The following is a 27374-nucleotide window of genomic DNA, read 5'->3' as shown; positions in this document are numbered from 1 at the left end:
TTGGATTGTTAATACTAATGAATTAATGTTGAAGAACCATTTTGCTGTAGCTTGTTTTAACATATGTATATACAGTTTAGTCCAGTGGCAGTCAGGCCTCCTCCAGAGGGTCACAAGATAAGATATAGTTGTGCTATACACATGGTAAACATACTGGTTTAACATAATGTTAGCATGGCTATAAAGTCTTATTTTTGTAAAATATTGGATAATTTAACCAATTTTTTTATTTTAATAAAACTTTAAGAGTTTAGAAAACTTTCACTTTGGTGGAACAATTTATCTAAAACAAATCAAGGGGTCCGACTAGACTAAACTTGTTTTTTCTGTACAGTGTTAATCTAAAAAGTAATTATAGTTCACACACACATTATATATATATATATATATATATAGATAGTGGAGTGAAAAGAACGACATTTGTAATATTTGAAATGTAGTGCAGTGGAAGTACGAAGTAACACAAAATAGAAATACTCAAGTAAATGCACTAAGCTATATTCACATGATAAATGACAAAAAACTCCAAGGTGACTGAACCAAACACATTTTATTTCAGTCAAAAGGAGCCACTGAACTGATGCAATCTGAGGAATTCCATTCAGGATATGTTACTCATCATCTCGCCTGCTGACATCAACTTTTACGTCACATGACTTTATGGCAGTGGCAAAACGCTGACAGCATCTAGTAGTCACTTCCGTTTTTTTTGTCATTATAATAAAGAACTTTGTAAAACTGACATTCAGAGGAAAAAAGTTGGAAACAGTTGATGAGCGATGCTTTACACTCTGCGGGCATTCAGATCAGATGCATCTGTCACGGGGCTCACGGTCACAATAATACAATCAAAATAAGTTACAGAACATGCTGAGGGGGTCTGAATTTCAGACAGTAGCGAGCCTGTTGAGTCCCACAGGGACACACATACAGGTGGCTATGAAAGCTGTAGTATCACTTACATGTACCTCCAACAATCAGACACATTTGTACCACATTAAGAATGATAATCATATTATCCTATATCCCATTCATTCTCATTGTAAATCACTAGATTTGGACGTGATGTGGCAAACATTTATAACAAGACATTTAAAAAAAAAAAACCCAACAGGAGATAAACAAAAATGTTCAAACAAGCAGGAATGAACAACGAAGGCACTTCAAGTTTTTATGTTTTTAAAGACAACCGACAAAGATATAACCGCCAACACGTAAATCCATCCTATATGTACTGTTGTCCTCCATTTCTTTAAAATTGAGCCATAACAGTAAAGGTCAAACACAACCAGGGCTGCAAGTACCGTTTTTTTTTTTTTTTTTTTTTTAAACAAGCAATTACGGACTATTTTTTCAATTAGTCAATTAATTGTTTTGTGTATAAAATGCCCATCATAATTTCCCAGCACCCAAGGTGACATCTTCGAATGTTTTTTGTTGGACAAACAGTCCGAAACCCAAACATATTACACTGATAGAAGATATAAAACAGAGAAAAAGCAGAAAATACATTTAAGAAGCTGTTACCAGCAAATGTTGGGTATTTTCCCTTAAAAAGTGACTCAAAAGTGTTTGATTGTTTTCTGTCAATCAACTTATGGATTCATCTGCTAATCATTCGAGCTTTAAACACAGATGTTTGTGGATTTTATGGTAAAAAAATGCTTGCTGCGCACACACACACACACACACACACACACACACACACACACACACACACACACACACACACACACACACACACACACACACACACACACACACACACACACACACACACACACACACACACACACACACAATGAGTGCTGACCTGCTGCTATCAAATGCTTCACACTTTTAACAGCACATCAATCAATGGCACGGTGAGGGCAGGACATGAGGTGGTACAGCGTGTAGGGAGTGTTTGTGTATTTGTAAGTGTAAGTCTCAGCGGAGGAAAAGAAGATTTACAGGCTTCTTCTTTCTGGCTGCCATTCCTTTCACCGGCCAGCCCCATCCATCATCTTCTTAAAAATGTTTCATCGCCATCTCGTATGAGTCTCTGCACACCTCGTCCGCGGTGATGCAACACAAGCACAGGAGGGCCTCAGATTCTTGTTTCCACCCAATCCCCCTGTCTGAATCCTCTCCTGTCTGCTCCACTGAGCAGGAGAGAAAGGGTGGACGTTCAAGTGAAGATAGGGGAGTCTTCCTCTGTCACACCCTCTCGGGGTTGCTGTCCCTGTTCACTCTGCGTCGGGGGAACAGCTTCCGCTTTAGCAGAATCAGCTGCAGGGAGAGGGAAGAGAGGAAATGGCATAAATACAAACTGCATGCAGCTAAGGAAAGTTAATTTTAAAAACTGTCAGCTAGAGGTTTACGCTTCAAAATACATTTAGCTTATTTGCTTTTATTCTGCATTTTTTAGACTTCCATTTTTGTCCAAATGAATGAGATATAAGGAGTTAATTAGTGAGCTTTAGAGGTGCTGGTGATTTTGTTTTACCTTCGGAGAGAGCCAGGCCAGCAGTTTCCCTGTGTTTCCAGTTTTTGTGCTAAGCGAACCAACTGCTGACTAACATTAGCTTCACATTAATGGAGACAGATAAGAGTGGTGTCGATGTTGTCATCTGTATGAACTCTGAAGCAAAAAGCAAATTGGCATACTTCCCGAAATGGTGACCTGTTCCTTTCAGATAATCAACACTCACTCAGAAGGACTTTGACACCAATTCCCCCCTTCAGACATTTTGTAACCCAAGAACACAAAGATAATCTTAAGAGTAGGGCAGCAGTGTGAAATCACCTCCCACTGGATCGAAGACACTTTTGATCTCTCTAAACTGTACAAAGCTGACTCAAATTTCTCTATCTTAATAACCTGGGCAGCAGGACAGCTTGGCTCTTCAGGTGCCAGAAAAACATCAAAAGCCTGTTTGTGTGCGGTGACAGAGACACAGCACAAGTCTGACACATTCCTAACTGGGAACACTGGTCCCACGGGTCGCTGTGGGGGAAATTCTCCTAAGGTCAATGCAACTATTAACCTTTCTTTAGGTTCGCTGAGGAGAAACTTGAAACCTCTGGATTAGGGAAGTGCCTCACCAACATCTCAATGCCAAACCTGGGTCGAGTAGTATTTGTTTAAACAATTCCTGGCATTTGTTTTAATCCCTGCCCGATACCAAATTGGAAGAATTAGACAGGAAAGTTGTCCAAGAACACGGTCATGATTTTGTAATTCTTTGCTATCATGTTCTTGGATGTTCTTTCAGCTAGAAATCCCACCTATCTGGCAACAAAGAAGGCTAAAATAAATACAAACACTGTATGATCCAAGTCAACAAAGACAGACAACCTTGCATTTCACAGAGGACTGCTGAGGGTCTTTCATTTCTGTAAAGTCAGGCCCCGGCTCAGCTGGTCATATGAGCACGACACATGAGAAGCATACACCTCCGAGTGGAATTTCAGTAGCGAAGGCCCAAATCATAGCTCAAGTGTGAATCATGGAAACGGAGAGAGGTGTGTTACCAAATGTCCTGTGTATCTTTGACTGAATGTCTAAATAAACTGTGTGTGGTCCGAGGTGGACACCACTGACCTGTTCAGCGAAGAAGGACATGATGGTGAAGATGACGAGCGTCACGAGGACACAGTGCGTCCAGAACTTCAGCTTGTCTCGATACACTCGCCTTTGGAGAGAAAAGACATTTCAGGTAGTTTTAAATAAAGAACTTATCCTTAATCACCCAGTCCTACACCAGGAGGCACAGAAATAAAATGTTTCCTGATTGGGAGACAGAAATGTCGGAGGTGGCACGTCTCACTAGAGGGGAGGCTAGTTGTGCTCTGATGTAACAAGTAGGAAACATGCAGTATGCAGAGGGCAGCGGGGCAACAGGGTGACAAGGTGACATCACCCCACGCCATCTGCCTATTACTTTACCAACTCAAAGACAGGAGAGGTGGAGAGGGAGGGGTGAAGACGGGAGGCTCAGCTGTGTCATGATCTTGCAAGTATCTTACAGCTAGCGACTGATCGGTAGCGGCTTGGTCTAATTTTAAAGGCTAGCATTCTCCAGCTGAATACAGGAGCGGGATCCCTGACAAAAACCCTCTGAAGCCCCTGAGGGATTCCCACTGTTCCAACCTGGCAACACTCGGGCCCATGTGAGGACAGCCACAGATTCCTAACTTAAGCCGTTTGTGGAAAAAAGAGCTTGATAAATTACTGGCTCACGTGCGACAAGGACGCTGGTACAGTGCTGGAGCTGTATGTGTGGTTTTTTTTTCAACCATTAATTAAGAAAAGGAATGATTATTACATCATTAAAAATAAATGGTCAACAACTGTAATAATCTACATATTGTTCGAGTCTAGTCAAGTCAAGTTCTCTGTTTTATATCATTGCAAACTGACTGGCTTTGACAAGCCGTAGCTATATAATCAACGGATCAAAAACGTCTCTAAAGTTAATATCCTACCATTCCTGGAGCTCTTCCATATGCAGGAACCTGTTGCGATACTCTCTGGGCAGTTCAAACTGGGACGGCAACGGGAACATGGACTCATAGAAGTCTCTCAGCACAGCTTTCACTGTGGCGGCGTCCTTATGGCTGTGGTCGATGTTATCATTCAGACAGATGAACTTCCTGTTGGGGATAAGTGAAAATGGAGATGTTATTATAGTTTAACAACCAGTATGGTAAAGGGGTAAACTTTGGTTGCACCACATAAAAAGGGAAAATGAATGAAAGAGAAAGGAAAAGTGATCTATACAAAGTCATCCCCACCTGGGATTCTTCCTAATGTCATCTAACTGGCCGACCACATGGGACACATTTGTCCGCACCATCTTGAAGGCTATCTCCTCCTCCCCCATGATCTCAAACCTGTCCAAAAGAGCATATGTTAGCAGCAACAGCTGAGCTAAACAAGGAGAATATTTGAATTTTAATACACTGTCAGAAAAACTAACAGCACATAAGATCCTACTTGTACTTATTCTGGTCTCTGAAGGCTTTGTGGATGCGTTCTGTGATGGGCTTGCAATGGAGGATGAGGCCTTTGGTGACAGGAGGCTGTGGGTTAAGAACAAGAACGGACATCAAATAATTCAGCTTATAAAACTAAAGTAAAAAAACATGTCATATTAAAAAAAGATTAAAATGTTTTCAAATAAAACAAGCTATACTCAAGTAGGGCTCACCATGCTGGGGTCATAGTAGGCCTCCTGCGTTGGGTTCACCAGGTGGAGCTGGGTCAGGTTAGTCGGGAGAGTCTTAGAGCAGTTTATCAACATCTGCTCCAGGCCTGTGAGGTCCTAGAAAATGCAACAAAGAAATATTACACACCAGTGCTTCTCAAAGCCTTATGTGAGGTAGAGAAGACATATCAAAGCCAGGACCAACCTGGAGGCTGAGTGGCAGCTCGTGGATCCTTGTGGCAAGAGTTCGAATCTCCCGGTCGGACAGGACGCCAGAATGGTCGGTGTCGATCTCGTCGAACACCTCAGACACGTTGAGCTGCTGCTGAGCGCTCATCAGGAAGTAGAAGTACGAAAAGGCGAACTGCATGTCCTCCGAGTGACGAACGCGATGGGCTGACGTCTTGTCAAACTCCTCTGGGAATCTGAAGAAAAGAGCGCGGAGAAGTTGAAGGTGTTGCCTCTTCATTAACTCGTAAAAATCGTAACAAACAATCTTCATCACACTCACGTGTCCTGCAGCTCCTGCATGATGAAGCGGTCGATCATGTGAGGCATGTGTGCGGGGACTTTGCGGGACGTGAATCCGAACTGGCCGTTGAGCAGCTTGTTGACATAGCGCAGCGAGTCAGCAAAAGTGTCCTGCAGCCTTCGGCGGGTGGTGCCACCATCAGTCGCATACAACAATTCTCTCTGCAGACGCTCCCCTTCCTGTAAGAGTCATCAGAATTTATTAAAATAAATCAAAAAGCTTGACTAGAAAGGTTGAAGTTGTACGCCCTACTTACCTCAAGCAGTTCCTGGAAGTATTTCCTCCTCTCCCACGGCAGGAAGCCTCTGTCTGAGGAGACGAAGTGTTGGAGTCTCCTCCCCACTAGAGCTCCTTCTGCAGCGTCGGCTGGCTCTGCCCGACTCTCTGCGCTCTTGGCTTTGGAAATGCTGCTTAGCAGCTTGGAAGTCATTGGCCTCTCGATTGCAGCTTTTAGATTATGTTTGGGAATCTCAAAGTCTTTTTTATGCTTATCATCAATTTGGACTGGGATAAGAGGAGTGACAATTCTTTCCTGCACAACTACGTCTTTCCTGGACATTTCTTTTGAGCTTTGATTTTTCTGAATGGCTACGGCTTTCTCTTGCACGTGCTCTACCTCAAAGTCTTTATAGGGCTTTCCCTGGACCTTGGCTGCACCCTCATTAGCTGGATGTGAATCGATGACCTGCTGCTTTTGAGCCAGTGTCTTGTAAGGTTGTAGAAGTTCAGCCTTTGTGAGGTTATAACCCTTTATAGTAATGTCACCAATCAGAAGCTTCTCATCCAGCTTTTGCAGCTCACTGCGCACAACAGCTGGTAGAAGTGACACATTTAGTGCAGGAACTTCTATGACAACCTCAGGTTCACCAGGCTGCCTCTTCTGGATCTTAGGACCCTGTTTGTGCTCAGGAACATCTGAGAACGGAAACGGTGGCTCTGGAGTCGGAGTCGGCTTTGGCTCTTTGCCGACGTCTTTGCTTGCAGTCTTTGACACGTTAGCCTGGGGTACTTCACGGGTGTCGACAGCTACACTGAAGCTCATTGTGAACTCGCTGTCGTCTTCTCTCTGGAAAGTGATGTTGTACTGGATCTGGGTGGCGTTGTGGCCAGGATGGAGCAGCAGGTGAATGGTCTTCCACTTGTTGGCGACGGAGGTGTGGCGAACCGCCACGTTGTCGCTGACGTGGGCCTCGGAGACTCTGCGAGCCAGCCTGTTAAAGCTGAAATATGGCCTGATTTCACCTACTGGGAGGGTGTACAGGCTCTGATTCCTCAGCAGGGTCACATGGTGCAGCTCGCCAAAGTGCTCTACAACAGAAATGAATACATGTTAAAGGCTATGGATAGATTTTTGTTCGTACCAACAAATCCCAGGACAAGACCAAAACCAAATCTGATTGACTGACTCAAAATAATATACTGTGTCCATGTAAAGGAACACGTCACCCACTGTAACTGCATTTCTAATGGATGTTTTTAATAGTTTTAGACTTGAGGTCTATGGCACAGAGGAATATAAATGTAAGATAAGAATATATCAAGCTTTGGTTACACAGACAATACTTATCAATATGATAAATTCATTGTTAGTTTGGGTATTTTAATGGGATTTGTTGACAATAAGTTAAGTATAGAATATCAGACCTATCCTTTAACTCCAGTTATTGTTATAAAAACTGTGGCTAGAAAATATCAACACAGTAATTATCCTCTAATTCACCTTGGCCACAGTCTCCCACATCGAAACCACAGGAGAGTACATTGCAGGCTTGGTCACAGAACTTGTCTGCCAGCCAGGAGTTGGCACAGCCTTGATTACAGTATGACGTCCCCCCAAGACCTCCTAGACCACCTGCAAACTGCCACACCTGTCCACCAGCTCCACCGGGACCGCCACCACCGACCCCAGCCCCAAACCGACTGTTCCCTGCTGAACCTGTCAGAGAAAAGGAATAACATATTAGATATGATTTAAACAAATTATCTTGTCAGTACAGGAGAGATTATGTTGATCTCTTTACCGACGCAGTCTCCTCCATCCCAGTCACAGGCAGAGTTGTTGCAGGCTTTGTCGCAGTACCCATCTTTGATCCAAGATCCTGGGCAGCCCTCGGCACAGTTGGGGACAGGCCAGGTGAGATACACCTGCAGGGAGGTGAGGAAAGAGAAGATTAAAGGCCAGATAAATGCCAACTGATTGATTAGTCTCACAATCCCCAAATGTTTTTACACTAGACACAGCACAAATTTTAAAATGAACTCATGAATTCACACCTTCTGTCCTTTCGAGTGGCTGTAGAAGTCGTCCGGCCAGACGTCCTTGCCAAACATTACATCATCATTGAGGTAAATGAACTTTTGGGAGAGTCCTGGGATGCGGTGGATGTGGGTCTCTATGGCAGGGGAGCTGAAAGTGGGAAGGTGGCTGTTGTTCTGGAAGATATCCTGGAAGTCAAAGGAAAACATATTTACGTACATATAATAATAGGCAAAATATATAATTACCAACTGGTACAAAGCATAGTTACATACATACACATAGTACATGTAGGAAGTTAGTTTGCTAATTTGACTGTATAAAACAGAAATTATGCTCAAATAAAATGAGACTTAAGTCTAAGTGCTAAAGTAAAATGTTTTAAACTCATGAATATATAGATAATGTGCTCTGTAATCTGTATCTTTCTGTTTCATCTTAAGACATTGCATAAGGTTTGGAGTCAGTAAAAAATATGCTGAGCACCCAGAATGCAGTGCAGTGTGGGAGAGGTCAGGCCTTAAATTTTACCTGATGTGTGACAACTGTAACTCTGGGATTATCCAGGTTGAGCCAGGAGGGAATCTGCCCGTTAGTGACGATGAAGATGTGTCGCACCCAGGGGGCGTGTCTCTCCACAGAGCGCAGCGAATAGCGGAGCTCCTCGTTGTCCTCAAACCGACTGGCTGACACGTCTTCATCCTGTTTGGACTGGAGAAAAGAGCGAACAATAAACACTGAGGCTGTATCTCAGGGGGTGTTATTGCTCAAAATGAGCAGGTAACAGGGTTTCCAACATATCATGTGTGTTCCAAAATCAATAAACATTTCTTAAATATGCATAATTTAATAGTGAGGAGAGATATGAAGGACCAGTTGTACCTGTGAGATGGCGGTGAGGTCCCAGAACAAGTAGCCAGGGGTGATGGTTAACTCTTTTCCATCCAGGGTCAGATTCTTTTTAGCCTGCTGCGTCAGATCGGTGAAATCCTGCGGGGTTTTCAGGTGGAGTAGGGCGATGCTGGCCTCAGAGTACAACTCAAACTGAGGGGCAGATAAACAACAGTAAGTTGTTAATTGCTTGAAAGAATCGTCCAGTGGTTTGGAGCTGCATTTCCATAAAGTTTGTGGACTTTGTGAACGGTTCAAATTCATGCATCAGAGGTCCAGATATCCCGACTTTTAGTCCCTAGAACGGGTCAGGGTCCAGACACAATGGATCCTACACTTCCCATAAGGCAAATCACTATCTATCTTTTGTTAGACCCTCTCTACCTGGCAGTTCTCCTTTGTTTTGTTGTTATTAACCACAAGAGCAGTGTGGCAGAGAATTAATCCCTGACTTTTCTGTGAACTGTGAAATTTGGTACTTTTGATTTTCAAGGTCCCAAGAGGACAAATTCCAATAACTGTGATATGGCGCCATCATTAGGCCATTTCAGTTTACCCAACACTTTGGTTAATGGCCCCTATTAGTATGCTGATGTTTAGCTCCAAGCACCAATGTACAGTACAGCTCAAAGGGCCGCTAACATAGCTGTAGTCTTATTATTAGTTTACAACACAGAAGAATAACAAGCTCAAATGTTTTAGTAAATGCCCTCCTCAAATACTACTTTTGATTAAACAAATTGCTCCTATATGCTGTTGTTGCTCTGTCAAATGTGCAGTCAGTAGAGTTCCTCTTAAAGAACATAAGTCACCACACACACACTGTGGGAAAATCCTAAACAGCTGTTTCTCAAAGCAGAAGTCACATGTTTACCGACATAGATTAACCACAGTGCCAGACTTGTGACAGAGACCTTGTGTCTATCGTTGGGACAGACGGACAGATTTCTGAAAGATTGGGAATTAAAATGACAGGACACAAGGTGACCTCTGACCCTGCAGATAGAGAGGTAAAATCAAAGCAGCTATGATGCCTGAGTGGAGGCATCTGCTGGCTGCTGCAGCCTTGAGACAGAGCGATGAGACAGAGTGATGTGTGTGTGTGTGTGTGTGTGTGTGTGTGTGTGTGTTTTTTTTAAAAGAGGTCCGGAAAATTCTGTGACGTTATCCCTTCTCCATGGGGGTCACATGGAGGTGGCTCTCTGTCTGATCTCAGGAGAGCTATGTGAGGCATTCAGGGACTCTCTCTCTCTCTCTGTGTGTGTGTGTGTGTGTGTGTGTGTGTGTGTGTGTGTGTGTGTGTGTGTGTGTGTGGTGGTGCATGTAAGAGAGACTCCCTGGCTTTGCCCATTTCAAACCATTTCCCAGGACAAGATTCGCCGTGTCTCGCTAAATCATCCAACACTGACGCCAAACATCTCACTTGAGCTCGTGTTCTGCCTCGACTCGCTCGTTTTTCCTCTGCTCCTGTTTTTAGGTGATGAGGATTAGCTGTGTCTTATAAACTCAGCGGGGAGCAGCCAGGAGACACCAAGCCCCGGATCACATTGCCATCTTTATTATAGCTCTCTTTATAGTCCTGATAATGCTCTGACACACGCACACAAAGCAGAGGTGCATGCCGGGCTCACACAGGCATGTGCCTGCCCTGGCGACCGTAAACAATTCTAAACAAACGTTTAGGATATAAACCTGATTATTAACTAGAAAACAATGAAAATTAAAACTTAAATTATTTTACAAGTCCTGAAAGAACTACTTGATAAGCTCGGCAACAATTTTTACAATCGATTAATCATTTAACGAGTTATGTTTTCTGGTATTAGCTTCTCAGGTGTAAGGAACTGCTGCTTTACCTTCACCCTCACTCTTACAACATGTTTAGAATATATATGTTACGTCTGGCACACAAAGTAAGTTTTCATTTCTCCAATTTCCATCTTTTTGCATCACTGTCAGAGGGGAAAAATAAGCAGAAATTGTCAATTTCTTTCCCATTTAAAAAGGAGACTGTAAAGAAAAATGAACACATCCTTCCTCTTACAAATTCATAAGCCACAGTAGCTCAATTCAGTACTTTCTCTGGTTTTGTTGCTACAACCTTCCTTGCTCTGGTATGGTCAATAGCAGACAAAGCAGCTGACCAGCAGAACAGAAAGTTTAAAGAGAAGTTGACAGTTGATTCATTTACTTTCTATTGAGTTTAATACGGTTACTTCCTGTTTCATTTGGAAACATACGGTTGTTATTTTCCAGGTAAATAACTTCAAGCAGCATTAAAAACCTGAAGTAGTATGCTCAGTATGAGGGAGAGAAGAGAGGAGGAGGGAGGAGTAAATACTGTGAAATTTACAAAGACAACCCTGAATGGCTCATCACCTAACTATCATCTCCTCCAGGCAGCACCGAGATTTATTCCCCACCACAGCGGATGTGTGTCTTATAAAGTGTAAAAATAAATATAAAGTGTTATAGTAAACAGTAGTATAATTATAGTGTGTGACACATAATCTGTGATCACAGTGTGTCACCGCAGAGGCAACAGAAAATGTAATTAGTGTAGGAAAAAATTGAGTTTGACACTGTGAGTAAACCAATTAACCCAGTGGTGAGTGATCTTTTTAAGCAGATGGATTGAGATGTTGTAGTGGCCCAACAGACAACTATAAATGAGCTGAAGCTGTGTTATCCTGCACCGCCCCCCCGCTGAGTCGAGAGAGCAGTCTGACAATCAGACACTGGCAGGTGACCTACAGAGGAGCCTGAAGCAAACCTGTCCAGTTCTTTATATAATGTGACGACATGTCCCAGCTCAGAAAGGGGCTCAGGTGTCGGCATTACCAGCACTGTGGGCTTGAGAAGCCAATCTGACCAACACTACAAGATTAAATATAAAAAGATAGTTGCAGTTTTGTTGCATATTTTAAGATTGTCGGTGATATGGCTGTTAAAAAAACATAAAATCCACATATTGAGACTTTTTTTCTTGTCAATTAGCTGAAAAACTTGTAAAATTAGCCTGGTCCCACATGTCTGAATCAGAAAAACATATCCAATTTGATCAGCTATTCAAATTAAATGACTCGAAATGGCTAATTTTGTCTCATTACTATGCCAATATTGTATCTATATTAAACGAACTAGCTTACTTTTACACAGGTTTAATCATCTAATAAAAACGGTGCTTGAGGACATCAGTTTGTGCGGTTTAAGGCTGGTACTTTTAAAAAGATCCTGTGAAGAAAATAATATTGCTGGATTTTCTTTTGAGGTCTTGTGTGTAAGTTAAAGATTCTTGGATAAAAGGTTAATTCACATTTTCTTTAAGAAGTCAGAAAAACATACACAAAGTGAACTCCTTTTTCTGGCCTACCAGACTGAGATGAAACATGAGTAGGAGTCATTTTAAGAAAGTTTGGAAAATCACTGGTTCCAGCTTCTCAAATGTTAAGATATTCTACTTTTTTTGTCTTATATGTTAGTAAAATTCTTTGGGTTTAGTCAGTCAAATTAAATAAGCAATTTGAAGACATCACTTTAGGCTCTTGTGATTGCCATTCTTTACTTTTTTCGGAATAATCTGAGACTAAACGATTAATTGGTTAAATAATAAAAATCATCATCATCTAAAAAGATGCACAGCCCAGCATTTTAATACTCAAACTGCATATATTTTTTATAAACTTCAACCTTTTCATTTTTATCCTCCCTATATTTCTTTTTCTAATTCCTATTTTTACATTATTCTTTATTGCACACCAGCTCTTATTCAGCTCAGCACATATTATATGAGGGATAAACTCTTTGTATCTTGCTTCACAGTGGAGATGAGACACCGTGTGGACAACCGTAGGCTCCTCATAACACATAAAAATACACGCTAATACAAAAACATCAGCGGGCTTGTACACAAACAGTGGGGGCAGGACTCGACAGGCAACAGCACGGGCAAATGATCGGGGTTGTGGGGCAGCTTTCATCACCATAGCACTCGGTCTAACACCAGCTATAAATACCGGCCGGCTCTCACGGCTGAACCTCTCCCTCCACACTATGCACATCATCCCTCTTTCACAGAATCGGCCCGGCGACACCAGGAAACACCTTGAAACCCAAACTGTGCATTGTGTGGTGGTCCGTGTACCTAGAATCCCTCCAGCCTTAAACGCCAAACACACACACACTTTCCTGGACTCTGTGTGACACCGCTTCCAACTTGTTCCACTTATGAACTCCAAGCAGGTAAAGCCAGGAATAAAACACTCATGCATGAGATGACAGGGTGTGTCCAAGAGTGCAAGGAAGGTCAGTAAAATCCTTGTGACCTTTCGGCGTGCTGGCTGGCGCCACGCCACTCCAAACAGTTGTTCTACTGTTAACCCCCTCACCGCCAGCTAAGGTTACAGCCCGAATGCCGCTGGTTATTATCACATGACCTGCCAGACTACACCACGGCAAACCTGGGCAACAATGCAGGGAATGATGGGACAACTGGGTTTGATGATGATGTGTAGGTTAAAGACTGTTAACCTACACATCATCACATACAAAGTTACAGCGATTTTGACTCCTGAGATTCAGACGCTGCTTCTTCACCTGTTTGTGCTCACAGACAGCTGTAAATGTGTGACTATAATATATATATATATACACACATACAGTAGTATTATGTACAGTATGTTATTGTAATAATAAAAAGCGTATCTGCAAGTTTCAGATATTCTCAATTTTATTTTAGAGATTTGTTGATGCCATCTGGAATTAAGACCCATATAACTTTACTATTATCAAGCCTCTTTTCTACAGATTAATTTGCATTTGCAATGAAAGGAAACCCCAAAAACCTTGAAAAGATATTAGGATCCTTTATAAACTAACCCCACAGAGGATTCCCCAACACGAGAACTGCATTGGTATTAAAATACAAAGAAATTGCGTGGGTAAAGATATGAATAAACTGCATGTTTTATTTAATGTACATTGAATAATTATATATGTAAGATCTAAAGTCAAAGACGCACTGACGTACCTCCAATTACTGTTTTCAAAAGATAATATTTTTATGTAATGTTTTAATTACAGTAGGGCTGCAATAGTTTTTTAATTATCAATTAACATGCTGATCAATTTCTCAATAGATTCAGTGGTCTAAAAACAGATCATAATTCCCCCAAAACCCAACCTGACATATATAAATTGCTTGTTTGGTCTAAAATGTAAAGATTTACTATCCTAAAAGATAAAGAAAACCAGCAAATATTCACATTTGTGAAGCTTTTTTTTTCTGTTTTGGGAATTTCAGCTTAAAAATAACTTAAATTGATCCACTAATCAATTAATTGCCCAATTGCTTCACTCAGTAATGGGCAGTTTTTAACACTGACTTCATTTTAAGGCTTCTGCAGAGTCACTGTAAATCTGTTATATAACACCTCTGTCTTGCATTTAGAATAAAAGGCAGTTACCAAAGATGTTAATATCTAATCCATCACCCATTAATTCTAATCAGCCACGTGAGTTTATTATCGGAAGACGGGAACAAACCGTTGACTCATGTCCGTCCTGCCTGCCTGCTGGTGCAGGACGGGGTCACTCAGCCCCAGGCTGCACTGTTTTGTTTTCTTTGATTATTTCGGAGTAATCCACACTCGTTAGTGGCATTCCTCCCTCTCAAAATATAAAGCAGAGTTCTGATTAGAGAAAATTATTAGATACACAAGCCGCCGGGCTAAACAGAGGCCCGCTATCCACTTCACAATGTAACTGTTTAAAATAGAAAAAGCCCATATTAAGTGGGACCTCGTCTTCAAGGAGGATTTGACATTTGTGCTTAGCCCTTTCTTAGATCAAGCTGCTATGATGTATAAAAAGATCTTAATTTGTGCATGCACAAATATACAGTATGTGTCTGTAGTGATTATGATATAGCAACGTGCCCCAGCACTGAGATAGGACACTGCGAGAGTGACACCTGCTGGAGAAGTCAGTTATGATAAAGTTGACTTTCTCCTTGACGCTGACAACACTTCCTAAAAACATTTAGAAAATAGTGCCCAGTCTCTGCATCGAGTAAGACATATAATTTATAAAAAGAAAGCTAAAAGTCATGAGTCTCTACTGTACATTTATCAAATGTGCAACTCTGCCCCCTGCTGTTCTGAAACTGACATATCCGCCTCATCAGACATCTACATATAGTCGATTTTTTTGGAAAAACGCATCAAAAGAGATCTTTAATTGATAATTGACTGACAAAATTAAAGTAAAAGAATAAAGAGTTGGAGGAGTCAATGTGTTCTTGTCCATTCTGGTGTTTTCCAAATATGCAGTAGATGTAATAAATAAGAACAAAAGAATGATTTTAAAATAAAAGTGTCCCAAAGACATAATGGATAAATCTTGTAGATGTTAACAAATACAGAGAATCTCTACAAGAATGTCAAATATGCTGTGTTTACATAGTTTCTCTCCATTTCATCTTATTTGTAAGAAATCTGACCGGCATCACAACAAGTTTTAATTGATTGCTATTTGGATTTGGATTAAGTAGCTTGTGACAAATTAATAGGGCTACAGCTGTTATTAAAATGTTTCAAATACATATTTAATCAACATTTAGTTAAATATAGCTATTGTATCAGACTTGGTATAAGCAGATACTCAATATTAAAAAGGACTCCAATAGGGATCTGGGCTAAAAACACTTTATCTGATACAGCCATAGTAATAAGTAATGATTAAGTATTTTAATAATAAAAATGTTTTACCTGTTTGATCTTATTGGTTATGACAGAGGGCAGTTTGACTCTCAGCTGCTCCGTTTCCTTAAAGGACGCCGGGAAGCCGCTCAGATAGGCCAGGGACTGCATGCGGATCAGACCCGGAGCCTCTTTATCCGTCGTCTGCGACACACACGACAAAAAGACAAAATGCTCCATAAAAACACCTTCTCATGTTTAATTACCTGGATCTATCATTGAGGGCTGTGTAATTTATAGGAGGATATATGTTAAATCATGCTCATTTTCATACAGGACAACATGCATTTGATAGTTAATAGAAACTCACCAGGTAACATCTGGACACAGAGAATTTGTGGTCTTCTCTAGACACATCTGTATAGGCTTTATCAGCTGTAAAATCCAATGAATCAACAGTAAGCAACAGAACTTGAAGCAAATGAAAAGTTGCAGGTTTAACAACACCATGGTAATAAATATACACTCATGGTCAACTTGTCGGCTTAAATAAGATTTAAAAACACAAAGACTAAGAATGGATGTTTAGATAACCGGTCTCAGCTGTGCAGGTGGAAATCCCCTGCTCTATCTACCCATCATTCTTAGATTAGAGACATATTAGACTTTGTGAAGGTGGACGAGATTAAAGAGTCATCTGCCAGCTTTAAGAAGACGTGGGACATTTTGAATCACAGAAGCTGATAAATAAACTTTTACCAGACTGATAAACCAGCCATATTCTGTAGTTTTAGTTCATCTGAGCGAGTTCTCTCATCTTTTACTGTTGTGTATCCAACTACATACACATTTAATTAAAAAATATTTGCCATATAAATGTTACTTTTTATTTCTAATTGGTAACAATTTCCCTTTTTTATGTGTTTTGTTTGCCGTTTTGTTCGGAACTGAAGCTCAACAAGCCACTTGTTGTTATCTATTATCTGTTTAGTTCATCCATACTACTGCAATTATGCAAACCATCAGATGGCTTACAGTCACCGATAATAATCAATCGATAATGAGTTGGGCTGTATGATCTGATGGCTCACAGAGCTCTCATTAGTCAGCCTCCAGGTGTGGGTTTCACACAGCACGTCTAAAAATACTGTGATATACATCTGGGTTACGTGTCTTTAAACTCAACATAAACGAACATAATGCATCTCAAAAAAACCACAAGGTTGCACTGCAGTTGAGCTGTTAAATGCTGCGGAGGCTGTGCCTGCACGACATCCTGTTGGTGAATAAAGCACTACATCGCTGGTTCCATGACAACTACTGATGGTGCACATATTCTAATTTTAAAGGCTAATTATGTGTGTCATGGTTGACGCTTTAAATGCTGGCATAGCAGAAATGTTGCTTCATTTGGTGACTGAACAGGTTAACTGGCCATAGATTAAGCTTATTTATGTATTTATCTGGTAAAATGTTATGTATGACTCTGAGTATAGGACATTTTAGAACCTCAGATAACAGATAAACAGATGTTTAAATGCATAAATGGCCAAGCATCAGAATATTTATAGGTGTTAATGGTTCAGTAAACAATTCACAGATATGGTTCTCTTGGATCTCGTCAACATCAGACACTCTGAAACTATTCCAGTTTTACAAAACAGGCCTAAAAACCATCTGTAACATCAATTTCACGAGTCACGTTCTCCCAGTTAAAGTTTCATTCTCATATCAATAATTTAGGCGAATTAACTTTATAGATTTGTATCAAGTAGCTCATGAAAAATAAGATGTGTGTAATGTACAGCTGTTAAATACAATATTTGTATTTTATTAAAGGAAATGGAAAGAGGAGAGACGGTTAGATGTATTTAAATGTCTTGTAAAAATGTACAATTTGAATAATGAGTACACCTGTGATGATTTTATTGTTCACTTCCTTGTTTACTCTTCCATTATGTACTGATCCTTCATGCTGCTGCAGTAACTAGTAATATGGATTTTAGCATCTACTTCAAATAACATAATTTGCATTGCAATGCTTGCTGCTGGGTTCAGTTATTACACCGCTCTGTGGTTTTTATTGCTCTCCCTGGGAAAATCTCTCGCATGCTGCTTGGAATCGTTTAGGGAAAATATTTTCCTGCCAAAATTTTATCCTCGTTTGTTACTAGAAATGGTCTGATCTCATTTCACAAGTGTGTTTCTGAGTGCTTGTGTTTTTTTTTTTTTTTTACCGTCAGTCTGCGAATGGAAGACCACCACGGAGGCGGTGGTGGACGGGTGGAAGGGTTTGTTCATCAGCAGCAGCTCTTTGGCGGCAGAGAAGGAGGGAGAGAGCGTCGGCAGCTCTTTGAGTGTAATGTTGGCTGGCAGAGCGGGATCCAGGGCCAGCATGGGCGCTATGATGCAGTGGGACAGCAGGCATTCTGGCTTAACACTAAAAGCAAAAAGAAAAGATATATAATCTTTAAATTGAATCTAACTCAGATTGCCACTTCCTCTAACTGTTGTGGTTTAGGCGCAACACAAACATATCCATGAAATTAGTCAGTGAGTTCACACATTCAGCAAACAGCTTCCTTTGTGGAAACGTTGCATCAAGTCTTGTTTTGCGTCTGCGGTTAACAGATGAGTGACCGACGAGGAGGAAGGAGGGACATGACAAGAAAGGGGCCCCCCTATCTTTGCCAACCTTTCATTTTAACGGAAGGAAACACCTAACCCCCCCCTCAAGGCGAATCTTCACTGCGGTTCAGCATGTCGCCACAATAGTTGATCATTTCACTCAGAGCAAAACATAAAAAAGACATTTTCACCTCCCTCGAGCCAACAGGTAGACTTGTTTAACAAAAACAATGCTGTCCCACCAGTTTACACTTGAGTTAAATCTCTTTGTTGTCCAACCAACCTCAACTTCCTGTTTCAACATGAAATTCAGTGTCCTCACAATGCTGTTTCATTGTGACTTTAACAGTTATTTCTCATTGTTTTAAAAGGAGCGAATGACCCCTAAAAACATAAGTTAGAGGCTATACTTAAAAATGGGATTGGGCAAATGTACACACACATATAACTGACACCTCTCAGAAAGTTTAAACCACTTTAAGCTTTGTAAAAATGGACTATGTGGCAGATCTGTATTGCATTATATTGAATTATTCTACCTAATAAAGTGGCCAGGGAGTGTGTATACAAGGAGAAGATTTTGATCTGTAGAACACCTTTTTTGCTCTATTACACCTTTATGAAATCTTTATTGAAATATCGGATTTACACGATTTTTGTCGGAGATTTAGTTTGCTAAATTAACCAGAATCAGACAGTCAATCTAGTAATTTGATCTAAAAACAGTTTTTCTGTTCATTCTCTGGAACAATTAACTACATGACGATATACCCACTCAGTCGCCAGTTTATAAGGTAAACCTATCTGAAACTAAAGCAGTCCAACGTAACACAATAAATCCTACTTTCATGAAGGTTATATGAAGGTTATAATGTTTATCTTTTGTTGATTCAACTGTATGATCTAGTTTGTGGTGCTGTTGAACTGTATTGCATTATACACAGAGGTGTTTCTGTTCTGTAGCCTACCTTCACTAATAGGAGTCTATTTATAATTAAAATTGTGCTATAAAATTACCTGTACCTCCTCAACTCTAGTGCTCAACACCAGAGCCCCTAAGGGCTGTGTGCTCAGCCTCCTCCTGTTCACACCGTACACTAATGTTTGCAACACCCAACGTAGAGATAACTCTGTGTCAAACAATGACTCATATCAGGAGGTATTCAACAATCATGCAGAGTGGTGCACAGAAAATAAACTCCTGCTCATCGTCAGAAAAACCAAAGAGCTGATTGTTGATTTTAGGGAAAAAGAGGCAAAGACAGCCTTAGTTTTAGGTTCCTGGGACTCAACATCACAGAGAACCTGTCATGGTCATGTCACATCTCCACTCTGGTTTAAAATGCATAGAAGTGACTGTATTTATTGAGGAAACTTAAGAAACCAAAATGAGGAGCGATAGAAAGTATACTGACTGGAAACATCACCAACTTGCATGAGGTGAGGATACTAAAAGACAGCAACCACTGCAGCCACAGCCTGTTCACCCTGCTGCCATCCGATTTTTCCCTCAACAATTCATCACACAAATACAATACACACCCAACGCATATTATTCAGACTCACCTGTCTTTTGGCACTTCGGTTGTCTCACTGGCATTTTTCCCAAGGCGTTCCCTGTGCGCCATAAAACAGTGAGTTCACATTAGTTTCATCATATACTAACTCAAGTAACAACACTGTGCAGCCGGGTAGAGCTCAGCAGAAGGCAGTGAAAAGAATAACTTCATGGCATCAGCTGAAAGAATAAAAGTTCAGAGACTAATGAAACTTAGTTGTTGACTGAGTTATTCTAACCTTTGATCGAAGATTCCCTCTTTCCTCTGGGGCAATGTCTCAACAAGCCAATCAGAGTGAAAATGATAATGTTACAGCTCAAGCTTGTATGCCAATTCTGACTGCATTCAGGTGAACAAACTGAAGCTACGTCAGTGTGTTTGCACTCTATGACCATATAGTGCTTTCTGCAGATAAAGGTTCATATTTACTTGCAGTAATGGGCTGCAGCCTACATTAATTTGACCTAACAGTCAAGCTACACTGCACCCCTCCATTTGCACAGACAGTGGAGCCACAGCTACCTCAGAGCTTTTTGTTCCTCCTCCAGTTGCTCTTTGACCGTCTTCAGTTCCTTCAACAGAGCCATGTCTGTTCCGTTCACCCATGTGTACACCACGTCAATAGGCATGGGCAGACAGAGCCTGTAAAAAAATAAATAATAGAAACACTCATATCCCTCCACACAGTCCTCTCTAAAACTGCAAAGACGTGACCCTGTTTCCCTCCCCCGGCACACACACTTTCCTCTACTGAGTCTTTTTTATTCATGCATGGTTACACCTCGTCCAGTTCTTTCATATTTCCTTCAAGGGAAGAGTCAAGAGTCTTAAGTGGCATGAAGGAAGGTATTCTACAGAAAGTAGGCCACGGGTAACATTTGTGAATTATGATATGAATAAGAGTGTTTAAATCTCAACACCACCCAATAAGATTTTGCACTTCCTGTAAGCGTTGAGATAAAAATAAACCCCCTTTGTCTACATGAGGAAGAGACACACACATGCATGTTTTTTCTTTAGTTGGGTTCAATGTACCCTTCTTTCGCTCACCTGCTTTGAAATGATTTCCCACCCACATTGTCTCTGTAGGAGTCAAACAGCACATGATACTGGTCCCGACTCCACTCCACCACCACCTGTATGGACAGGAGGGAGTAACTAGATGATACAACCCTCTGGGACAAATAGTTACACATGTTGCTACCCCCCAGATTTCACACAGCCAAGGCCACACCAAACCAGAGCATGTTACTTGTTTCACCCATTGCCTGTACAGTATGACTCTCTGGGTATGTTGCAGATGTTTAGGAACCACTCTTTAAATTAACTAATATTCAATCCAAACTTATTTAAAAACTTTGAATGACATCCACAAATCTCCCTCAATAAAAACACTTAACTTACAAGCGTGGATGGGCTGTCAGTTTGAAAGCCATGGGTGTAAATCAGTAAAGAGATTGTACACTGTCTTTTAAATACGTACAATTAAATGATTCACTATAATGCCGAACTAGTATAAACACCATACTGATCCATAAAACGTCTCAATTAAAGACCTAAAGACACGCAGGTTTACGAGCAAGCAAGATCGTTTTAAAAAAAAGCCGAATCTTTGAGTGTAATCTGGCGGAGAGTCAACACAGCGACCCACGTTAGCAAGCCAATTCACCAGCAAACACCATAAAGTGGAGGGGAAGAGAGAAAACAGGACAACCTTTACCTCTCCAAACTGAAATGCGGAAACTATCATGAGGACGAGCCCCCCAAAGCAGAGGTAGAGCCCGTATCGGTGGGACAGACATGTGTACGTCTGCCTCTGTAACAGCTTGAGCACCGAGTTGACGACTACCATGGTTCTCCTTGGCGAAGCATAACGCTGCATTCATTCAAAAAATAATAAATAATAATAATAATAGTAAAAAAAAAGAAAACTAAATAAACAACAATAAACCGCCGGTTAACGCACTGAACAAAGTAAACATCACAAGCGGTCCCGGATCTGTCAGCTGACCGAGAGCCAGACTGCGTGACACATGACAACCATACATTGCACGCTTCTTCTACGCTGGTGACGCTGACGCTGCGTGCTCGTCACCGCCCTCCGGTGGAGAGGAGCAGCGTCCGTGGTGCGTTCAGGGGTTGGTTAAAAAAAAAAAAGAAGAAAATTTAAAAAACGTGGTAAAGGGGTCAAGTCAGGCTAATTCCCCTGTTAAGTGTTATATTGTAGTACATTTTTGGATTACTAATGCTGGTGGAGTGCATTAACTTATATCAATAACAATGCATCATATATTATATGTTTATTAATCTGCAAAGTGACTAGGAATTACAGCTATAATATAAAAAGGGGAGTGAAAAGTATAATATATTCACCTTAAATGTGCCGTAGTGAATGTACTTGAGTAAATATATTTAGTTATTTTGTAGGTACATTTAAAAAAGTGAATAAACAAGTAAAACAAAACAATAAAGTCTTGTAATGTCATTATTATACTCACTAAAGTAACTTTTAGGTAGCCTGCTTCTATTCTTATAACCATTGAAGGCAGCCTTTAGTATTTCTGAACCCATTATGAGCTAAGATTGGTATTATATGGTGTTTTTAAAGAACTAGTGATTAATCTACTATATTAAAATATGGGTAGGAGTATGAGGTTACAGTAAGTATGCATATATGTAAAATATATATGTATAGTTGTGTTTATATGTGTGTATATTTGATCCCCTCTGTTAGAATAAAATATAAATATAGATATATAGATAATTTAGCCACTTTATACCTCTAGCTACTTTACAGATTAAGCTTTTACAAAAGAACACATCAACTACCCAATATTATATAGTCTGAAGTAAATAAAATCAGCTTTACATCAACCAGCTACATAATGCTGCTTAATAATATAACACAATAACACTGAATTCATCAGGTTTTCACAGGTTATCTGAATTTTATCCCAACAAAAGTGTTTGTTTACTTGTAAATAGGAACTGATTGTAAGCGATGGTATCTCTACTTAAGTGAAAGATCTGAACACTCCCACCCCTTCCCCCCATACAGCCCTTTTCCTCATCATTACTGGCACACTCCAGACGGATTTCACAGATAAAGGCTTTTTCTTTTTTTAAAGAAAGGGAGGAAGGAAGATGATCACAACGGGTGTTCACATTTGCGTATAGGCCGCCCACAGGGAGTCGATTTGGGGAAGAGGTTACTGTATACTGTATATCGTCACAGTGACAAATACAATTACTTTCTGAGCACCTTGTGACTGCCAGTAACAGACCAGACTCAGCCCAGTTTCCTACTGGGCCAGTCTTTTTTCTTCTTTTTAAAACGTGGATTTCAACATTGTATGGCACTGTTTTACTGTACTCATACGTGTTGGCTGCGTTTTCTGGACGTTACGCGTAAAACCTCTCCAAGATGTTTTGGTTCATGCAAGGACTCTGCTTCCTGCCAGCGTTTTTGGTCATCTGGTCCTCCAGCACTTTCATCGTTTCCTACCTTATTGCGCTTTTCAGAAATGATGTCGACATAATCTTCCCATACATAAGGTAGGTTTTGTTGTCGGATGTGGAAATGTTCTGTTATATATTTTATTTTCTGTGATTTCTGCGAGAGCCAAACTTTAGTTTCGTTTTCCTCAGTTGGCAGGTGCCCAAACTCCAGCTGCACGTACGTCTGTTGTTTCAGGAGACTTGTGCAGCTTTAGACCTCTTCTTTTCACTTCTCCCTCTAAAATTAGACTTATTATTTAAGGAGGGGACGACTAAAAGTTTGACATTCACTAGCTGCAAACTCTACATATAGCCCCAACTAACGGGAAGTTACTATCTATCATCATTGTCTGAAATGTGAGGGCTAAAATGCAGATCTCTCTCCTCTCGCTTTTTAGTGACACAGGTGCAAACCCCCCAGAGAGCTGCATCTTTGGCCTGATGACATTTATTTCTGCGTGCGCAGGTATGAACATCTGCAGTGTCTGGCACCTCTGTAAGACTCTTATTAGGCAACTTTGGGCTTTCCCAAGGGTGGAACCAACTTTCCCAACATGTCAGTCACATTTCCCTTTTTAAGAAAACTGAAACAGAATTTTTTTTTTTGGGGATGCAACAAAAAAAAAAGAGTTTGTGGTCAATGCACAAATGTGTGTTTTATCTCCTTCACAGGAATAGGCACCATATATGCCAGGTACAAGTTTGTAGAGAAGCTGAGTGAGGAAACCAGAGTGGTGAAGCCATGTCTCAATAAAAGTGCTCTTGTAGTTGGGATGATGTCCTGTGTGGGCATGTGTATTGTTGCAACCTTCCAGGTGTGTATCCACATGTGGTTGCACATTTCAATCACACTTAAATGATTTAATTTAATGTTTAATATCATATCTTTCTACCTTTTTTTGTTGTTTGATTGCAGGAAACAACAGTGGAAATAGCTCATGATGTAGGAGCTCTGCTGTTCTTTGTCTCTGGCGTTGTTTACACAGTCCTCCAGTCCATTATATCATATCGTGCCTATCCATTTGGGTCGTCCATGGGTGTGTGTCGAGCGCGTTTGGGTATCGCCATCCTTGCTACGTTGGCGTTTTTCCCCAGTATCCTTTCACAGAAGTCGACTGTTAAAACACCAACGAAACCTCTATAACCTCAGGTTTTTCCTGATGTTTCTTTTTACCATGTTAACATGCTGCTGCTGTTCATACAATCATGATAGTGTCAACCTGTAAATGCACATGAGGATCATTCTTCACACATTTTTAGGTGCCAACCATTGTTAAATGTTATTCCCTTGATGAATAATTCAGCTGTCATCTGTGCGTTCTTTGTGAAACAAAGCACGCTGCACAGAGACAAAGATGACGAGGTAGGCTGTAGTTTGTCACCATGTCTGAATCCATCAGTTTAAAGTTGAGACATTATGTCAATTAGTCAATAAACAGATAAATAATCAGCAAATGTTTGGATAATTACCAGATTTTTTTGAGCAAAATGCTGATTCCTTGGATTTATTTTCTTTATCTTATGCCAGTGATTCCCAACAGGAGATACTTGATTGTGCAGCAACTAATTTGAAATATATCCACTGGTGTGTATAGGACAAAAAATAATATCCAAATAGAATTACAAATTGCTGCATAAAGTAATGAATTAACAGTTAAAACAGTTAGCTTTGACTGAAATAATAAGCCAGGAGTTGGGGTCCTTGAGCCTGAACCACTGTATCTGAATATTTGGGAGTTTAGATCACTTTCACAGCAGCCGTTTGGACATGAAATAGTCGGGTAAACACAGGTGTTTACTAATGAGGTAAACAGAATCAGGGAGCTACTTCTGTGCTTGTTGTCTCACTGGAAAGGCTCACTGTCATCCTTGTTTACCCTATTATTCCATGTCAAAATGGCTGCCGTGAAAAAGGTCTATTGACCGAACAATTACTGGATTCCTCTAGAGAATGAGGATCAGTCAGGGTATTGATAATGTTATTGTAGTTGTACACATGTTGAACGTCTACTGATTGATCCCTCTTTCAGGACTATCCCTACCACTTAGCCAGCGCTGTATGTGAGTGGATCGTTGCCTTCAGCTTCATCTGCTTCTTCCTCACGTACATCGACGATTTCAAAGTGAGTATCAAACTCATCAGACACAAACTGTTTTTTTTTCCTTTTCTTTTTTTAAAATGTATTCTTATTCCTCTCCCTTTTTTTATTCCCTACAGCTGTTCACCTTACGAGTGAAAACAGAGTACGAGGAGTAGCCTACTCTTGATCGGTCTCCCAACTGCAGGCGAAGTTTTGTATGAATATCGGTATTTTTTAAAGTTTAAAAACATGCTGCATCTCACACTGTAAGGCTTTTATAGTATTTTCTGTTTTTTATCACCTGACTGAATTTTTTTGGTAGAATACAGTATGTACTTTTTACATTATTTATAACAACAGGCTGACCGTCCAGTATGACATTACAGAAGTTTTTTTTTTTTTTTTTACTGTTTTATACAACCTCAAACAATTTTTATAAGTGTACTTACTGCTACTAGTGTCAGCCACTTTGCACTTTGATCCTGAATTTTTTTGCCACATCAGCGTGACTCGTCCCCTCAGACCTGTGACTTCTAATAAGAGAAGTTCATTGCACCGTGAACACATGATCGCTACACATGTGGTTAAATGAGAATACCACTCAAACAAACGACAAGTTTGTCTGTGGGTACGAGGAAGTTTAGTCCATACTGATGTTTTGTGAGAAAAATGGTGAGGCCAAACTGGGTTTTCTCACTGGTATGTACTGTAGGTGCTCTTTTTATGCTGAACATGTGGATTATTATTCAAATGCTGCCACTTCCTTAATCGATGTTGAATATTTTTTAGTTTGGAAATTCTCTAATTGAGTTTTATTTTGACGGCTAAACTGTTAAATTAGGTTGAAATCTACAAATCAGTGTTTTGGTTCTGGTACTTACTGCTCACGTGCTAAATGGTCTCAGCTGAAAAGTTAATTAGTTTGCTCAGTACAACTGACAAATTTAATTGCTGTAATAAAATAAACAGGAATTAAAGCTGACTATACTGGAAGATGAGATTTTCAGTATGCTTTCTGGCAGATAAATAAAGCCTTTATTCTCTGCCTTTGCCAGTAATTCCCCACTTTTTGGCCTTTGACCCCTCAGAACAAAATGATTTGATCGTGCCGTTCCCTGCTCAAATAGTTTAATTTGTAGGATTGTTTCTTATCTCTTCAACTTCCAGCCACTTTTCTCCTAATTTTTGGGGATTATCACGACCCAGATTCGGGAGCTTTATACTGTAGCCGTTATTTTGCAGTAGTAAAAGTAACATCACAGGGCACAGTAGAAAAACCAAGGGTACAAATGTAAGAAGCTGGGAAGCCCTGAGAGAAATGACTTACTCTTATGCAATTAATAAATTAAAGTGTTATGACACATGGGAAAGTAGATAAATACTCTGAAATAATGTGAGGCTGCTTAATATGTTTTTAAATACCTTCATTTTCTTCTCACATGCTGAGGAAAGTTCCCAAATTGAAGATCACTATTACATTTAACTATCAGCTGATATGTAAGTCAAGTACTTTTGTTGCACTCCTTTTATAGATCTTGTAATTGGTGATTAGTCGGTGGTACTAACATACAATACTTCCAAGAGAAAACCCTGTGCTGTAACGTGTAAGTGGACAGAGCGGAGGTCACGTGGACACAGATTATTAACCTGTTCACTACAGATACTGTATTTACAAGGGAAATATTTGTTTTTAACTTTGTATTGCTTATGACATAATGTACTGTACAGATTATAAATGCACTGCCGAGTTGCCAAATAAAGACACACTTTTTTTTTTTTAAAGCAAACTGAGTGTTTATTACAGATCCAAAACTTCTTGCTTTTGTAAACAAAGTGCTTTCCAGGCGTCTCCACACCAACTTGTTCACAGTCATTATAGTGTAATATCCATTCATAGAAATCTCATGAATACAACAATTTATTAAGTTCTCAACAGTTCTTTTCTCGCTATTTAAGTCCTGTTGACTATAATGATAAAGAGTCTTAACTACAAGCAACATATGCAACACAAACAAAGCTGCAGCTCACAAAAATGTAC

General features: G+C 40.3%; 2 protein-coding genes across 3 annotated transcripts; one reads left to right on the top strand and one right to left on the bottom strand.

Moving 5' to 3' along the window:
* Positions 1–531: 531 nt before the first annotated feature.
* Positions 532–21809, bottom strand: gnptab (N-acetylglucosamine-1-phosphate transferase subunits alpha and beta). 2 transcript variants are annotated; one of them, XM_051392306.1, is made up of 21 exons: positions 21478–21809; positions 20808–20893; positions 20280–20399; positions 19765–19815; positions 17808–18010; positions 15941–16005; positions 15640–15774; positions 8864–9025; positions 8513–8692; positions 7999–8169; positions 7746–7869; positions 7445–7660; positions 5981–7032; positions 5704–5903; positions 5398–5617; positions 5196–5309; positions 4982–5067; positions 4780–4878; positions 4471–4638; positions 3587–3677; positions 532–2271 (listed from the first exon to the last, which is right to left on the bottom strand). In XM_051392306.1, exons 1-21 carry the CDS (start codon positions 21637–21639, stop codon positions 2200–2202), a joined length of 3777 nt encoding a protein of 1258 aa, XP_051248266.1. In that variant the 5' UTR covers positions 21640–21809; the 3' UTR covers positions 532–2199. The 2 variants fall into 2 exon arrangements, with proteins under 2 accessions (XP_051248266.1, XP_051248268.1); XM_051392308.1 differs by having other exon boundaries at positions 4988–5067.
* Positions 21810–22829: 1020 nt separating this feature from the next.
* Positions 22830–27118, top strand: dram1 (DNA-damage regulated autophagy modulator 1). Its single transcript, XM_051392664.1, has 7 exons — positions 22830–23312; positions 23654–23721; positions 23928–24070; positions 24172–24349; positions 24560–24618; positions 25286–25378; positions 25474–27118. Exons 1-7 carry the CDS (start codon positions 23182–23184, stop codon positions 25510–25512), a joined length of 711 nt encoding a protein of 236 aa, XP_051248624.1. The 5' UTR covers positions 22830–23181; the 3' UTR covers positions 25513–27118.
* Positions 27119–27374: the final 256 nt, after the last annotated feature.

The sequence above is a fragment of the Dicentrarchus labrax genome, unplaced genomic scaffold (assembly GCF_905237075.1).
Source record: "Dicentrarchus labrax unplaced genomic scaffold, dlabrax2021, whole genome shotgun sequence".
NCBI lineage: Eukaryota > Metazoa > Chordata > Actinopteri > Moronidae > Dicentrarchus > Dicentrarchus labrax.
The sequence above is the reverse complement of the archived record's forward strand: the minus strand, read 5'-3'. Positions and strand labels throughout refer to the sequence as shown.

Bases quoted from the DNA above. Each gene is read 5' to 3' on its own strand.
- dram1 (XM_051392664.1), top strand. From the start codon at position 23,182: ATGTTTTGGTTCATGCAAGGACTCTGCTTCCTGCCAGCGTTTTTGGTC. The intron at 23,722-23,927 runs GTATGAACATCT...TCTCCTTCACAG, and splicing joins ATTTATTTCTGCGTGCGCAG to GAATAGGCACCATATATGCC. The intron at 24,619-25,285 runs GTAGGCTGTAGT...TCCCTCTTTCAG, and splicing joins ACAGAGACAAAGATGACGAG to GACTATCCCTACCACTTAGC.
- gnptab (XM_051392306.1), bottom strand. From the start codon at position 21,639: ATGCAGCGTTATGCTTCGCCAAGGAGAACCATGGTAGTCGTCAACTCG. The intron at 7,033-7,444 runs GTGAATTAGAGG...TTTCTGTTGTAG, and splicing joins TGTGGGAGACTGTGGCCAAG to AGCACTTTGGCGAGCTGCAC. The intron at 4,639-4,779 runs GTGGGGATGACT...TATCCCCAACAG, and splicing joins GACATTAGGAAGAATCCCAG to GAAGTTCATCTGTCTGAATG.